General features: G+C 46.1%; 1 protein-coding gene across 1 annotated transcript; it reads right to left on the bottom strand.

The window, feature by feature from the left end:
• Positions 1–4,401: 4,401 nt before the first annotated feature.
• Positions 4,402–8,231, bottom strand: PRSS42 (protease, serine, 42). The gene is made up of 5 exons (XM_011981144.1): positions 8,018–8,231; positions 7,667–7,823; positions 7,063–7,322; positions 5,990–6,150; positions 4,402–4,638 (listed from the first exon to the last, which is right to left on the bottom strand). The coding sequence occupies exons 1-5, from the start codon at positions 8,229–8,231 to the stop codon at positions 4,402–4,404; spliced, it is 1,029 nt and encodes a 342-aa protein (XP_011836534.1).
• Positions 8,232–16,983: the final 8,752 nt, after the last annotated feature.

Raw genomic sequence — 16,983 nt, 5'->3', positions numbered from 1 at the left:
TTAAAGCTCATACTGCTGACCTATAGGAGGAACCTTAGAGGTCATTAAGTGAAGACATAGCACTTGCACCAAAGAAGTCATAAAGGACAAACGTGTGGTGAGGGACAGTCCCTAACCAGCAATAGGAAAGTCCTCAATTGTTCTGCTAACTTGGAAGACTACTTGCAATCTAAATTGAGGGAGTGTAATTTCTTTCACTCAACATAATGTTTTTTGTTTTGTTTTGTTTTGTTTTTTTGAGACGGAGTCTCGCTCTGCCGTTCAGACTGGAGTGCAGTGGCCGGATCTCAGCTCACTGCAAGCTCCGCCTCCCGGGTTGACTCCATTCTCCTGCCTCAGCCTCCCGAATAGCTGGGACTACAGGCGCCCACCACCTCGCCCGGCTAGTTTTTTGTATTTTTTAGTAGAGATGGGGTTTCACCGTGTTAGTCAGGATGGTCTCGATCTCCTGACCTCGTGATCCGCCCGTCTCGGCCTCCCAAAGTGCTGGGATTACAGGCTTGAGCCACCGCACCCGGCCAACATAATGTTTTTTAAATTTCATCCATGTCATTTTGTGTATTCATAGTTCATTTTTATTCTTTTTCTTTTTAAATGTTACTTACTTTTTCATTTATTTTTAAATGAACAAAAGTGTATTATTTTTATTGCTGACTAGTATTTCATCACTCAACTGTTGACATTAGGATTGTTTCCAGATCCTGGCTGTTATGAATACAGATGTGATAAACATTCATATATAAGTCTTTGAATGGTGACAAAAGTTATTTGCCTGACCAAACTTTAGTCAGGCATCTAAATCTTCTCCTAGATCTGTCTGTGCACTTCTTTGTAAAATCTGCTTTTACCAAAAGAACTCTGCTAAGTCCATTTAGCCAGAACTCCCATTCTTGCTATCTGATTATCCTCATTATCTGATCAGTTTCCTCATCCTCTCCCATCCCCCAGGTGATGTCTGATCACTCTGGCCTATCTTAAGCAAGAATCCTGTTAGGTCAGATGAGCCAGGATCCCCCTTACACCTTACTATGGTTTCACTGTGTCCCCCAAAGTTCATGTGTTGGAAACTTTATCCCCAAAGCAAAAGTGTCTGAAGATGGGCCTAATGGGAAGTGTTTAGGTCATGAGGGCTCCACCAATCAATACATTATAACAAATTTTATATCAGAATTAAAGCTAATTATGAAACGGCTTCAGGTTATAAGTTCTCTCTCTCTCCCTCCCTCCCTCCCTCTCACCCTTCTGCCTTCTGCCACAGGATAACACAGCAAGAAGGCCCTCACAAGATGCCAGCACCTTAAGATTGGACTTTCCAGGCTCAAGAACAGTAAAAAATAAATCTTCTTTTATAAATTACCCAGACTGTGGTATTCTGTTACAGCAACACAAATGAACTAAGACACCCCTGATATTTCTTCTTAATAATGTTCCATCCACTGATCCCCACACTTCTCTTTGGTTATAAATTCCCACATGTCTACACTGTATTCAAAGTTGAGCCCAGTCTCTCTTCCTCACCCTGGAAGGGAGACCCTATTGTAGTGATCCTTAAACCTGTTTTGTTGGTCCTCAATAAAGTCTTCCTTGTTGTGCTTTAATAAACATTACTGAATAATTTTTTCTTTAACAGTGAACATTGTTGCTATTTTCTTCAAGTCTGTGGCTTTTATTTTCATTTTCTTAATACTGTCTTTCTAAGAGCAGAAGATTTTAACTTTGTTGAGATCCAATATATCATTCTTTTCTTATGTGGTACATACTTTTTGAATCATATTTAAAGAATCTGTGCCTAACAAAGATCAGAAAGATTTTTCTTCAAGCTTTCTTAGAGAAGTTTTATAAATTCAGGTTTTACATTTAGTTCTATAATATGTTAATTTTTCTACACAATGCAAGGTAAGGATCAAGGCTCACTTTTTTTTTTTTTTTTTTTTTTTTTGCATAGGAATATGCCATCATTCCAGCACCATTTATTAGACTTACCCTTTCCCCCAAATAATTACCTCAGCACTTTCGTTGAAATAAATTGGCCATATGGGTGGGGGCCTATTTCTGGACTCTCTATCCTGTTTCATTGATATATATATGTATGGCAAATGCACCTGAAAACAATAATTTAACTTAAGCATATCTGGAGAATGACCCTACCATCTAAGAAGAATGTGTATTCAAAGTGCTGAGCTAAGGAATCCAGGAGTGGCCAACCTACAGATTCCCTCCTTATCTATGAAAGACATCTGAACGCCCAGCCCATCCCTTGGAACACAGGCCATATAGGGGGATCAAGGCCCTTTGTTTTGGATTAGATGGAGGTTGCTAGATGGAGGGTGTTAGGTGAAAATGTATGTTTCTTACAAACAGTAGCAGTTCTCCTGTCCAGCCTGCTGCCACTGGACCACCCCTGTATGTAAGTCCCTCCAATAAACCCTATGTCTCATTCACTGCCTCCAGCTCTTTTCTTCAGCCTCCTGGATACGGTGCCATCCCTATTAGAATCAACAGGGCTCCAGCACAATACCTTATGCCAATACAACACTGTCTTAATTACCATACCTTTATAGTAGGTCTTGAAATCCAATAGTTATCTGCATCGGTTAATTCTAGGTCCAATATGGATGAATCTCAAAAACCACGTATGGAAAAAATACATGGAGGGTAACAAGCCAGATACAAAAGAGCATTTGCTGTATGGCTCCATTTATACAAGGTTCAATAACATGCAAATCTGATCTGATAGTAATCAGAGCAGTAGTTATCCACCAATCTCTACCTTTTTTTTTTTTTTTTTTGAAACGAAGTCTCACTCTTGCCCGGACTGGAGTGCAGCAGCGTGATCTAAGCTCACTACAACCTCGACCTCCCAGGTTCAAGCAATCCTCCCACCTCAGCCTCCCGAGTAGCTTGGACTACAGGCATGCACCAACATGTCCAGTTGATTTTGTATTGTTAGTGGAGACGGGATTTAGCAATGTTGTCTGGGCTGGTCTCGAACTCCTGGGCTCAAGCAATCTGCCTTCCTCAGCCTCCCAAAGTGCTGGGATTACAGGTGTGAGCCACTGTTCAGCCTCTACCAATCTTTATTCATGTGAATATTCACATCCACCTTCTTTCCATAGGCAAAACACACCAATCCTCTCCTAAAAGGAGGCAACTTCAATGTTTCATAAACAAAGGAGGAAACTGGAAGCAATAATATGGTCTGCATCATATCAAAGAACTACCCTGGGACCCATAGGGTAATGAGGGAAATGGTCAGAATCAGTAAGCACCCCAACCCATCATCTCCCTAACCCTCAGCCCTGTGTTTTCCATAGAGCCTGATTAAAGTGATCTGGTGCTCAAGGTTTGGAGAAGGAGAGGCAGAAATAGGCAGAAAATGGAGGATGTAGTTTGGGATGTAGTGCCCTGATCCCTCTCTTGCTTCCAGTTTCTCTCACTTCCTCCTTCCCAGATGCAATGACTAGCAAATTCAGCTACAAAACTCCATGCGGAAATGCTGATGGCCATGGAGAGCATAGGCAGCAAAACCCAACTGTCTAAAACCACCCATCCAACTCACAACTGGGTAGGCAGAGACTACCCCTCTCACTCTTTAGTTTAAAAAGAATCATCAACATCTTCCTAAGTTTAATGTGAGGTAAGTTCTCTTCAGTGTCCCCAATAACCAGGCCAGTAGACATGCAGAATACGGGAGACTCTCCGAATATTTATTTAGTTGATTTCTGAGAACTCCATACTCCATAACAGACTCAATACAACTTGCAGTGTCCCTGAAAGTGGTCACTAGGGCACTGAGGAAGGGGATGCCAAGAATGGGTTGCTCCAAAAGAACTAGTGTGGCAGAGGCTGTCCACTCGCAGATGGATCCACACTGGGCTGCAGGGGATCTTCTCCCAGCCCCAGACAGTGGAGCCAGAGTGGAAGTCCCAGGCCTCACACCTCTGCAGGGACCTGGTAACGCCTCCTTCACTCTCTCTGAGCAATCACCCAGCTGGCTGGTTTCTCAAAGTCTCAGGTGGGAGCCCTGACACCAGAAACACGTTGAACGCTTGCTTCACCATTGATGATGTCTCTTCTTTGATAGGTGTTCCCCCAGATATTGATGAGTCACCATGGCCCACCTGGCAGGGCAGCTGGCCCTCTAGCTGCAGTCGGTTCACTCCCTCCTTCCCACCAGCCAGCGCACAGCCCTGGTGCAGGCGTGGCTCAGGCAGGTGACCAGAGCACCAGGCAGGGGCACTTTCCAGGCCCCAGTCTCCCTGCCATGCTCTATTGTATGGATCTCCAGAGGGTCCGTGGATTCCAACTGGGATTTGCAGAAAGGGCATTGGGAAGGAGTGGGAGGTTGGAAGAGAGGCCTAGTATAAGACTCAGAAACAAAAGGGGAGTGGACTGGGGTGATCACAGGGCCACCAGGATGCCCAGGGGCCGCAGCAGATGCAGGAGTAAAATGAGGAACACTGCTGGATACGAACAGGTAGCCTGAGCCACCACTGCCATCAGCCACTTACTGTAGACACCAATTTCTGTATAAATTCCAGGCAATCCGCGGCGACCACAGCCAATGCCCCAGCTCACAATCCCTACCTGGACCCATGTGTCATCATATTCACAGGCCAAGGGACCCCCAGAATCTCCCTGGAGAAAGAGAAAGAAACGAACTTCAGAAATTGAATAGGATCTATATCAGAGCAGACTGACTGTACTACAAGGTGTTGAGGAGACAGGCACACATAGGGCTTCCTCCAGCACCTCAAAGGCCCCACTGCCCAGATTTCTGTGAATATGACAACTGAATATGTGAGCATGGGAACTAAAAAGTTAAGGGGAAAACTTTAATATGCTCTGAGAAAATGATGACTTCTCATTTTCCAAACCATAGTGGCTGTTAAACGTCTTGAACATCACCTCAGCATGGCAGCCCCCTAAACCCTTGTATTTAGCCTGAAGTTTCTCTACAACTCCTAACCTACATAGCCAGCTCCACACCCTCCAACTCAAGCAGAATTCTGCATGTCCTTTCCCAAACCTCCTCTGCTGACCAACCATCTCAGTCAGAAAAATAGGGTCCTCTTGAACCTCTCCCTCACCCCCACTCCTACACGCAGTCAGTCAACAAGAACGGATAGGTCAACCTCAAAAACACCTTCACTTGCCTCCCTGCTCCAGGCACTGCTCAGGACTCAATTTATCATGGCCTAGGTGATGAAAACAAGCATTTAGACTTCTGTCTATGCACCACACAGCTCAGGGAGTCATTTATCGAAAAGGCAAATCTAATTATGCTCACCAAAGCCCCCTCCCAAGTCCTGCCAGAGCAAAATCTAGAAAATTGGCACTGCACTCCAAGCCATACACATTCTGACTCCAACCCACTTCTCAGCCACATCTGCTGCCTCATTGCTCCAAATGTGTAAAGTGTCCCTTAACATGAGAAGTACCCTCAGACCTCTGAGCCACTGCACATGCTATTCCCTCTCCTTACAATGCTGTTTTCCTCTTTCCAAGAAATCCAAATACTCATTCTCTAAGACCCAGCTCAAATGGCCCCTCCTCAGGAAGGCAGCTTGGTGCCGAGGGAAGAGCGTGGGTCTGGGAGTTGGTACTCACAGGAGGATCCTGAGTAACGTACTTGGATCTCGCCTTCCACATTCATACAAGGGGTGTGATGTTTATGTTGCAGGGTTGTGGTGTGGCTTAACTGAGATAATGAGGGTTAATGTCCACACTGGCATGGTGAGCATCACATAGGAGGACCTCAATTAGTACGGCATATGTTATTAGCATTTCCCACCCCAACTTTCCCACACACCAGCAGTGCCCCCAGGCAGTGCTCCTCCCTTTTGAAAGAACAGACCAGGCCAAGTTAGGGCAGCCATGGCAGGTTTCCCTTTATGAATCTCTTTAACTCAACTAGGCGTGAATAGAGGAAGCAGCAAATAACCCAGACTCTGCCATCTGGGAATGGGGAAAGGATCCATGAACTTACCTGGCAAGAATCCTTTCCTTGTTCTTTATAGCCACAGACCATCCCTTTTTTAATTATATCCGTAGTAGATGACAAAGCCTTTTTTATTATCTTATTACATTCCTCATAGCGCATGATGTATTGGTCCACCTCCTGGAGAATTTCTGATGTAAGTTTCCCTCCTATCAAAGAAGATCATCAGATCTGCACAAGTGGACAATAGGCCCCTAAGCACCCAGCACCCCTCTGGAAAAAGACAAGGCAGTGAGTATTCTTCTCATTTGACACAGAAGGCCCAAAGTTGATATGAGGAGAGGAGGATGTAAGAAACAAAACCAAGACAGAAACAGGAAGAATATTTCAGGAGAGGGAGAGGCAAGGCCTTGCCAACCTGAGAAATGACAACCAAGTATCGTCACTCTAAGTATCAGTAGTAATAGTGAGAGTGTGTCCTGTGCATCAGTAAAGCATCTTTACTGTCTAGAGCAGGATCACAGACTCTCAGGCAGAAAATGCCCCAGAAGTACCAAATCCAGCTTCTCCCCAGGGATAGGAGGGCCCACACCCCACCAACAGGAGTCTTCTGGTTCTCTCTACATCTCCAGGAACAGAAAATACCCTATCCACCAAGGCAGGTGCTTCCAATGAAGAGCAGCTCTGACTGGCAGACAACTCATTGCCCTCTGAGGTGTTCCTGGGGAGAATTTTATAGCATCTGGCTCTGTCCAGGGAACCTAAAAATCCCCCCAAACCAGTCAAGCACAGTGCCCCCACAAATCCACAGAAGGAGATGTTGCCCATGTGTTTCTTCTTCTCTTGGCTCAGCAACTCCAGTTCCCAGGACTAAAAGTCTTCCTAAATGGCTGCCATCAAATATTTGTGTTGCAACAAAAGAACTCAACCCCGTTTCCGGTGTCACCCAAGACAACCAGGAACCATGACCCTGACAGCTGCTAAACTGTGTGTCCCTCACAACCTGCCACCCACCAGGCAGTCTGCCTCCCTGCTCCTCTCTGTAGCCTTCCTGTCGACTCCAGGGGTAAGGGTGCCTCCTCTCTGCCCTAAGTTTGCTTCCTGCCTTGAAGTCTCACCACCTTCTTGTGTTTTGCCCCATCCGGTCACCCAGCACCTGGTCCTAGCTTCCACCTGGAAATTCTCCTGAGGGATGCAGATAGGCTGGATGTTTGAGGTAAAATTCACAGGATGATGGAGCCGGAGAAGGGCAAGGTCATTTTGAACGGCTTTAACTGTTGAGAACTTAGGGTGGACAAAAGCTCTTCGCACAGGGACCACCACACTTGTGTTTTCCTTATAGACACTCCGATCTCCCATCTTGACACTGTAACGGAGGCGGCTGTGGGAGAGAGGACATGCCTCTAAGAAAAGGCCTAGGAAACATCCTTTGTGCCTTTTCCATACATTTCCAATGTTTCTCAAACTGGCCTCAATCTCCCGGGCCACTACCCCTACCACCCCATCTCCATCACCAAAAACCCTTCCTTGATCACTCTCAAACTTGGTTTGCCTGCCCAACTTAGACATGCCTATAGCAAGACGACCAATGCAGAGACCCCCTCCGGCTTCACTGTGAGTTTTGTTTCGTTGTTGCCAAATTGCCAGGGCAATGGAACTCAGTGGGTGCTTGAGGGGGCCGGCCTGGCCCCAGAAGGCCCCCCAGCCCCGCGTGTCGCTCCTCACCTGGAAATGCAGTGGCCTGCCGTCAGTACCCACGTGGTGGTGACCAGGGTGCCGCCGCAGATGTGCCTGCCTTTGGCCCTCACGCTCACCTGCCAGGGCCACTTCCCTTCCTCCGCGTCCACTCCTCCCACGATTCTCAGAGGGGTTCGGCCACACACTGGGGTGAGGATAGTGTAGGATGAAGAACTCACTCAAAGACACAGACACAGGACTTGACTCCCCGGGGTGCCCCGACGACAGCCAAGAAGGAGCCATGTCCCCCAGGGCTCCAAGCCACGCTTCAGATTCCCCGGGCTACCAGGTAGCACCTGCCCCAGCCTGGCGCCCAACCTCCGCCTGCGGGCCTCCCACGCAGTGAGTCACCTGGGAAGGACGTAAACAGATTGGGTGGGGGGCCCGCCGCAGGTCCTGAGGCCGGGCTCGCTTTGGGGTTCTCGCGGCCCTCCTCTGAGAGGAGAGCAGAGGGAAGGAGTGGCGCCGCCCTGCCCGCCCAGTTCTGCCAGGGCCAGGGCTGAAGGAGCAGGAGCCAGGCCAGGAGGCCCAGGGAGCCGCCGCCAGAGGACATGTCATGGATACCGGCTGCCCCTCTCCCGACAGCTCGCGCCCCTGCCGGGGGTTGGCTGGAACCAGGGCGCCTGCGAGGCACGAGGGGGCGAGGCCGGGGCCTCCAAGGGTGGAAATGGCGGAGCCGACTTGCCAGACCCTGGTCTTGCCAGATTCCTTGTCTGAGTGGGAAATGTCGCCCTCGCGGTGCGGTTTCACTCAGATCCTCACTCCAGACTATGTCCAGCCAGAACCCTACCCAGGACCAAGGGGTTAGGGTAATTCTGAGAAAACTGCCCTTGATGGAGACCTCCTGCTTTAGGGTCTGCACTTAGGAGGCAGGTGCGATGCTGCTCCTGCCCTTGCAGGCGTGGTACCTGGCCTGGAGCTAGTCGGGATAGGTCTTCTGGGAATTCATCGAGGAGCTCTCATTCTCCATAGCGTCCTCAAATCAGGGCTTCATTCACCAGACCTAGATATTAGGGTAGGAGGACTTTACAGATGAAGCAGGCTCGACAGAGGAGTGGGCTGCTCTTCTGTTTCAGTCGCAGGGACATCTTTTAAACAGCCCGCAGGTCAATCCACTCTTATTAACTCTGTGTCCCTAATGTCTATTCTGTCTGTTCTGGTAGCTCATCCTTTTGTCTGCTGCCCAAGACCTACTACCAAGCCTCTGCCTCTCCTGGCTTCATCTTTGTTGAAGTTGGAGGAAAAACAACAACAATAACAGCTTTTGAATTGCTGTATGTTCCACTTTTTCCTGTCCAAAAGTGGACAACCATGACAGTGTTTTCCAAGGATGCCAGTGCTCTCCTCACCAATTTATTGTTCTAAGTCTTGGTGAAGGGGGTATTCTCTAAGGCCCTCTTGGAGCTCAGGGGAGTGGGCAAGCAGGTCATACATCATGAATCCATCCCAATATTCCCCTCTCTCTAACTCTCTCTCTACCTTGAACAAGTGTAGGGACCAGCCCTACAGGGCCTGTGGGTTTTTCTCCTCATGTGTGGAGACGAGAGATCGTAGATATAACGACATAAGACAGAGACAGAAAGAAAAACAGCTAGGCCCCAGGGGACCACTACCACCAAGACCTGTAGTGGCCTGGACTCGCTGCTATTTATTGTATTCTAGGCAAGGGGGCAGGGTAAGGAGTATGAGTCGTCTCAAAAAATTGATAAGGTCACGCAAGTCACGTGTCCACCGGACAGGGGGCCTTTCCCTTTGTGGTAGCCAAGGCAGAGAGGAAAGGCAGCATACATCAGCATTTCTTCTAGGCACTTATCAGAAGGATCAAAGACTTTAGTACTTTTACTAATTCTGCTACTGCTATCTTCTAAGAACTTAAAAGGAGGAGCCAGGTGTACAGGTGGAACATGAAAGTGGACACGGAGCATGACCATAGAGGCACAGCACCACAGGGAGATGTTTACGCCTCCAGATGACTGTGGGCAGGCCTGGCCAATGCCAGGCCTCCCACAAGAGCTGGTAGAGCAGAGTGTTCTCTAACTCCTCCAGAAAAAGGGAGACTCCCTTTCCTGGTCTGCTAAGTAACGGGTGCCTTCCCAGGCACTGGCGCTACCGCTAGACCAAGGAGCTCTCAAGCGGCCCTTATCCGGGCATGACAGAGAGCTCACACTCTTGTCTTCTAGTCATCTCTCACAGTGTCCCTTCAGCTCCTAATTCTGTATGGCCTGGTTTTTTCTAGGTTATAATTATAGAACAGAGATTATTATAATAATAGAACAAAAAGTAATACTACAAACTAATGATCAATAATAATTATATCTATATCCTATTTCCAGTATAACTTTTCTTAATTTAATTATTTTCTTTATTATACTGGAATAGCTTGTGCCTTCAGTCTCTTGCCTCGGCACCTGGGTGGCTTGCCGCCCACAAACAAGGAATTTCTGACATATCACACTTGGTAGCCAAGTGTGGGCCACCACTGAGTTCAGGTTTAAAACAACCAAGTAGCAGCCAGGCGCTGTGGCTCACACCTGTAATCCCAGCACTTTGAGAGGCCAACACAGGAGGACTGCCTGAGCCCATGAGTCACGAACCCATATCCAGCCTGGGCAACATGGAGAAACCCTGTCCCTACAAAATATAAAAAGATTAGTTGGACATGGTAGCCTGTGCCTGTTGTCCTAGCTACTCAGGAGGCTAAGGTGGGAGGATCCCTTCAGTCCAGGGGTTCCGGGCTGCAGTGAGCCATGATCGCACCACTACACTGCAGCCTGGATGACAGAGCAGGACTCTGTCTCAAAAATAAAAATAAACAAGTAAACATGTAAAGCAAGGGTATCCAATCTTCTGACTTTCCTGAGCCACACTGGAAGAAGAATTGTCTTGGACCACACACAAAATATGTTAACACTTATGATAGCTGATGAGCTTTAAAAAAATCACAAAAAAAATAATGTTTTAAGAAAGTTTATAAGTTTTTCTTGGGCCACATTTAAAGCTGTCCTGGGCTGTATGTGGCCCATGGGCTGCAGGTTGGACTAGCTTGATATAGAGTCACTTTCACCTGCCTGTTTGGTATCTACAAACAGACACCAGCAAACTGAATTCAGAATTTCTGGTAAATGTACTCCTGGTAAATTTGGGCCCAAGCCTCTCTAATCAAGAGTCTGCAGAAACCAATCCTATACATATCTCCCAAGTTCTTTCCCATGAAAGTTAGCAAAGTCTTGCAGTTCTTTTTGTAAGGAAGCCTTCTCCCCCTGGGTTATACTTTGTATCTGTCCTTCCAGAGCATGCTGGGATCTGACTGTACTTATTAGGTCTAGAGGCAGTAAAGATTTGCTGAAGTGGTATGGGTCTAGAGGCAGTAGATCTTTAGACCTACTAGAGGTAGGTATGGAACTGGCATGCCCTTATCCTATAACTTCCTCAGTTGAAGTCAATACAGTAGCTCTAGGGTGGAGAGGATCACCCTTGTCAAAACAGAGGATGCACTGCTTCTGTTAGCAAGGGAGGTTCAATGTGGCTGGGAGTCAGATGTCCTAAATCTATCCAAATGTGCCTCATTTAAATTTTCATGGTCTCACTCTCCCAATCAATGCCCTGACTTTTATGTAAGAATTATAATGAAGCTGTTAATTCCATTTATGTTGAAATTCAGCAACCCAAAAGATGAGATACTACATTTTATTTTCAACTACATCAATCCTGTAGTGACAAGGAATATGAAGTTATTTCAGGAAATCATAGAAGCTTTTAATCCAAGAAACTAAAATTCAAGATTGCCATTTGCCTTCTTTAAAATTTTCGTGTAGTAATAAGTAACCAGTCTTCCCCACAATCCTTATATCTTTCATTTCCACAGTAACATCTATTGTGGCAGCCTGTTATCTTTTAATGAACTATGAAAAGCAGAGTGTGGCCTAGAGTGAGACTTTAGAACCTGTGAGAGCTGCAAACACAAAGCAAATTTGCATCTACTTATAGGTACTTCTCCACAAACTTCCACCAGGTCTTCAAGAGAAAGATTAGAGGCAGGGCAAGAGACCAAAGAAAGCCTTGCCCACGGTGCAGTCTTTGGGGAGGTGAGCAGAAGCCACTGTGGGAAAGGCATGACATCTGGCCTGGATCCTCTACTCTGTTTCCCAGCAACTCTACCACCACCACTAACACTACCACTACCACAAACACACACACACGCACACACAAATACACCAACCCTTTGCCACCAGGGGTTCAGAGGGGGCATAAAAATGTCACTTCCAGGGCACAGATAAAAGCCTATTATAGCTGCGTGAACATAACATTAAATATCCTCTTATTTCTCCGGGAGAAGTAGGAAACTGTGCTGCTCCAAACCTTTAAAGATTATCTATTCTGGGAGAGGGGCAAGGTCACTTAGAAGGCCCCATGACTAAGAGCCAAGAACATAGCACTTGCCTAAGAGTGAGGCTGAGCCAGAACAATAAAGAAAGCCCCCATTACCAGGATAGCAAGTGTCCAGGAACAAGTAATAGCTGTCTGCTACTGGAAGAGTGAGGATAAAAGCACAGAAAGATATCCTCTCTTAGACATAGGCACAAAGAGAAGACCAATGACTGTGATTTGAACAGACACTGAGAAAAACTCTCCAACAAACCAGCCACCACTCTAAGCAAAAAAATAATACTGGAAGAATTTGAATTATGTACTTTTTGAGAGTAACCATACTAACAACAAAACCTGACACATTGTCTCAATGCCTTCTCCTTAAAGAAAAGGCATGTCCATTTCTGGACATAAATAGTGTTTACCCAAGTCTCCACTAGCCTTCACAGGAAGGCTTTAGCTTTCAACCAAAAATTACAAGACACATAATGAAACAAAAAATAACACATTATCAAGAGACAAACCAATCAACAAAACCAGACTCAGCTGTAACATAGATTTTGGAACTATTACACCAGGGGTTAAAAACACTATGATAGATGTATCTGTAGACTCTAGTGCACAGGTCAACAAAAGTTTTCTGCAAAGGACCAGATAGCAAACATTTTAGGATTTGCAGACCATAAGGTAAAACTGAGGATATTATGTAGGTTTTTATATAGCAACAAGATAATTTTCCCACAAAATTATAGTCATAATACTAATTGCATATAATATTTGCTAATTCAGATCTACTAATGAGAGGTATAACATTGTTTTAAGGGGAGTATAACATTTTACTTATTGGGGTTCAAGTTAATGTTCTCTATTGTCAAAATCAATTGCACATTTTCTGTTAATGGTGAGCCATAAGGATATTTTACACACTTCATCTTTTCTTTTTTTTATTTTTTATTTTTATTGTTTTGAGACAGGGTCTCTGTCTCTTGCCCAGGCTGGAGTGCAGTGGTGCAATCTTAGCTCACTGCAACCTCTGCCTCTCTGGCTGAACATGTGGAGAAATAGTAAATTCTCTAAACTGTGAAGCAGTCTCCCAGTCACACACACACATCCAGTGGTAAATACTGGAAGTAAAACTGACTAAAGGAGCTTACCTACAACCACCAACAAATGAGTGATGCATGAAAATTGGAATGCAAGACTTAATATTATTACGGTGACAATATTATCCAAAGTAGCTCAATGCAATCCCTATCAAAACCCCAATGATTTTTTTTGGCAGATATAGAAAAACCATTCTAAAATTCATCCGGCATCCCAAGCACCCCGAATAGCTAAAACAATCTTGAAAAAGAGAACAAAATTGGAAGACTCACACTTTCTGATTTGAAAATTTACTACAAAGCTGTACTAATTAAAACAGCATAGTATTGGCATAATGACAGACATACAGACCAATGGAATAGAGAACCCAGAAATAAACCCTCTCATATATGGTCAAGTGATTTTCAACAAGGATGCCAAGAGCATTCAATGGAGAGAGGACAGTCTTTCCAAAAAATAGTGCTGGGAAAAATGGATATCCATAAGCAAAAGAATAAAGGTAGACCTTTACCTTACATCATATATAAAAATTAACCCAAAATGTATCAAAAACCCCATGTATGAGTTAAACTATAAAACTCTTAGAAGAAAACATAGGAGAATGTCTTCATGATGTTGGATTTGGCAATGATTTCTTGGATATGACACCAAAAGCACCGGCACAAAAGAAAAAAATAGACAAACTTTTTAAATAAAAATTGGTAGCCTTGTGCTATGAAGGACACTATCAAGAGAGTAAAAAGATACCCCACAGAATGGGAGAAATATTTTCAAATCATATACCTGATAAGGGATTAATATCCAGAATATATAAAGAACTCCTATTACTCGAAAACAAAACGACAATTCTATTTTAAATGGGCAAATAAATTTGTAAATAAACTTCTTCTCCAAAGAATATAAATAATGGCCAGTGAGCACATGAAAAGATGCTCAACATTGAGATACTCAATCATTAGGGTAATGCAAGTCAAAACCAAAGTGAGATAACACTTCATTCCCACCAAGATGGTTAATTAAAAAGAAATGAACAGAACAGAAAATAACATGTATTGGAGAGGACATGAAGAAATTGGAATGCCATGCCTTGCTGGCAGGAATGTCAAATGGTGCAGTGACTGTGGAAAACAATATGACAATTCCTCAAAAAGTTAAACATAGAATTACCATATCACCCAGTAATTTTCAATTCTAGGTGTATATCCAAAAGAAGTAAAAGTAGGGATTTTGAATCTGTTTGACAGATACATGTTCGTGTACCCAAAATCTGTGAATATGTTACTTTACATTGTAAAAGGAAATTTATAGATGTGATTCAGGTTCAGGACCTTGAAATGGGGATATTACCCTGGATTATCTGGAAGAGCCCAGTCTAATCATATGAGTCCCCAAAAGTGGAGAATTTTCACAGGGAGATAGGACACCAAACGGTCAGAGAGATGTAACACTGCTGGCTTTGAAGATGGAAGAAGGGGACCAGAAGCTAAGGAATGCTGGTGACCTCTAAAATCTATAAAAATCAAGGAAACAAATCCTCCTCTTGGCATCCAGGAGGAACTGGCCCTACCTGGCTAATTTTACTTATTTATTTATTTATTTTTGTAGAGGTGGGGTTTTGCTATGTTGCCCAGGCTGATCTCAAACTCCTAGGCTCAAGCAATCTTCCTGCCTCAGCCTCCCAAAGTGTTGAGATTACAGGCATAAGCCACCAGACCCAGCCACAAATGTTCTGTAACAACCATTCTCAGCTCATAGGCTAAGAAGAGGGGACCAGATGTGGTCTATACTCAAATGTTACCTCCTCAATGAGGCCTTCCTAGGACACCCTCAAAACCTGTGTCCCCTATCCTCCCAAATCCTCCTTATCCTCCTTTAATTTTTCCCATAGTACTTCCCACAATCTAACATACTATGTATTTTGCTCACATATATTAGGCTTTCCGGGGCAAAGATTTTTACCACTACTTTCAATGGTGAAACCGCAATTACTTTTGCACCAACCTAATACATTGGGTATCTTCCTCTTTCATAAATTCTTCCTCTTGTAAACTTTATGTGGGCAGATTTTTTTGTCTGTCTTGCTTATTGCTGTATTCCCAGCACCTGAAACATGTCTGGCATTCAATAAATATCTGTTAAATGAATGAACGAATCAGTGAGTGAATTAATAAATAGATCCCATATAGCCTAGCAGTTAGGAAAAATATAGAAATAAATAAATAGAAATGAAATGGAGATAGAACACATTGATACCTGTAAGTGCTTAGAGCACTGCCTAGCACACACTAAGTGCTCAATAAGTATTAGTCACCCTTATTCCTTATTGTAGTTATAGTTGCTACCTTCACGAGGAGCCTCAAGCATCTGAAAGGTGCAGGCACCACAGCAAGCAAAATCTCCCAGTCACTATCTGTGTCCAGCCGCCTGCCTCCCTGTCTACTGCATCTCCTCTCCTGGTTTCCCTGCTCCTTCTGGGGCTCCTGGTCTCCATCTCTGCCACTGGAGCCTGTGTCCCCCTCTGGTTCCCTCAATCTTTGTCCCTCAATTACAGATGGACTCTCCACAGTGCCTCAGGCAGAGCCCCCCTAAGATATCTTGAACCCGACTGCCTGCTTCCACTCTCCTCCATTCTGTTCCCCCATTCCACCCCTTCACTTGTTCCAGCGTTCAGGCTGTTGCCTTAGGATTCTGTTCCCATCCTGAGCCCCCGCTCCCAACACTGCCACATTCCACCTAAGTGTTCATCCTCTAGAAAGCCTTTGCTGATGCCCTCCCCAACCTCTTGGTGCCCACAGCACCCCCCCTCCTCGCGCCACCCCTGCTGATCCCTTACGAAGCACTCTCATTCTGCTGGAACCTCTGTGCTGTCCCTATCTCCCCCCAAGGCTGACAATTTCCCAAGCATCCCCCTCCTCCCACAATGCCCCACCCAGGAAGCCCAGGGCCTGATCTCTGGTGCCTCAGCTCCTGAGACCCCCCTCCTCCTGCCGTCTAGAAATGTTCCTGGAACCCATCGACCCTCCCCACAGTGTTCCCTCTCTAATCTCCACAACAGTCTCAACCCTACAGTGGAGGAAATGAGTGGTGAGAGGTTAAACAATTTGCCAAGATCACACGAGGCAGGAGTAAAGCCGAGCTTGAACCCAGGGCCCTGGGCAGGGCTGGGGTGCAGGGGCTGGCAGGGTATCGACCCAGGGTACACAACACAACAGTCAAATAGATGGACAGAGTTTTGGATGAGCCAACGGCTGAGCTGGGATGAGAAACCAGCGCCTCCTCCCCGCGCGTCTGTGTGCAGGCCAGGGGCTCACACGGGAGCTGGCTCCTGCCCCCTGGCCCAGGGCCAGCCGTCATCCCCATGAGGTCAGCCACGGCCGGCGATTTCGGGGAAATACCAGCTCCTTATTAAAAACAGGCGGTGGTCAGGCCCCCGCTGCTTTCCCAGTAGAAACTGGAGTGTTTGTTCCAAAAGGAACAAGAGTGGGCAGGGCCTGGCCAGGGCCCTGAGGCGGGAGGCTTGAGCTGCAGTACCTGGTCAGGGTGTCCCGGGAGCTGCAGAGAGGGGAAGTGGGGGGACAGCCCCACTCCGGCAGTCGCGGGTGGGGGCTAGCAAAGGCTGCCTGTGTGAGGGGCGGGCACCGGCCCGGGAGGGGAGGGTCGCACAGCACCTCGAGGCTGCGCCTACCAGGGAGGGGTCGTGGACTGTGACCTCCACAGTCCCCTCGCCCACATCCCCCCGCCCGGGGACAGATCTCAGGCAGTGGGTAAGGCCTGAGAAAAGGCGGGCGGATGGCAATAAGGCCCTCCTCTTCCGGGGTGGGCAGCCCCCACCC

The sequence above is a fragment of the Mandrillus leucophaeus genome, unplaced genomic scaffold (assembly GCF_000951045.1).
Source record: "Mandrillus leucophaeus isolate KB7577 unplaced genomic scaffold, Mleu.le_1.0 Scaffold22, whole genome shotgun sequence".
NCBI classification, from domain to species: domain Eukaryota; kingdom Metazoa; phylum Chordata; class Mammalia; order Primates; family Cercopithecidae; genus Mandrillus; species Mandrillus leucophaeus.
The sequence above is the reverse complement of the archived record's forward strand: the minus strand, read 5'-3'. Positions and strand labels throughout refer to the sequence as shown.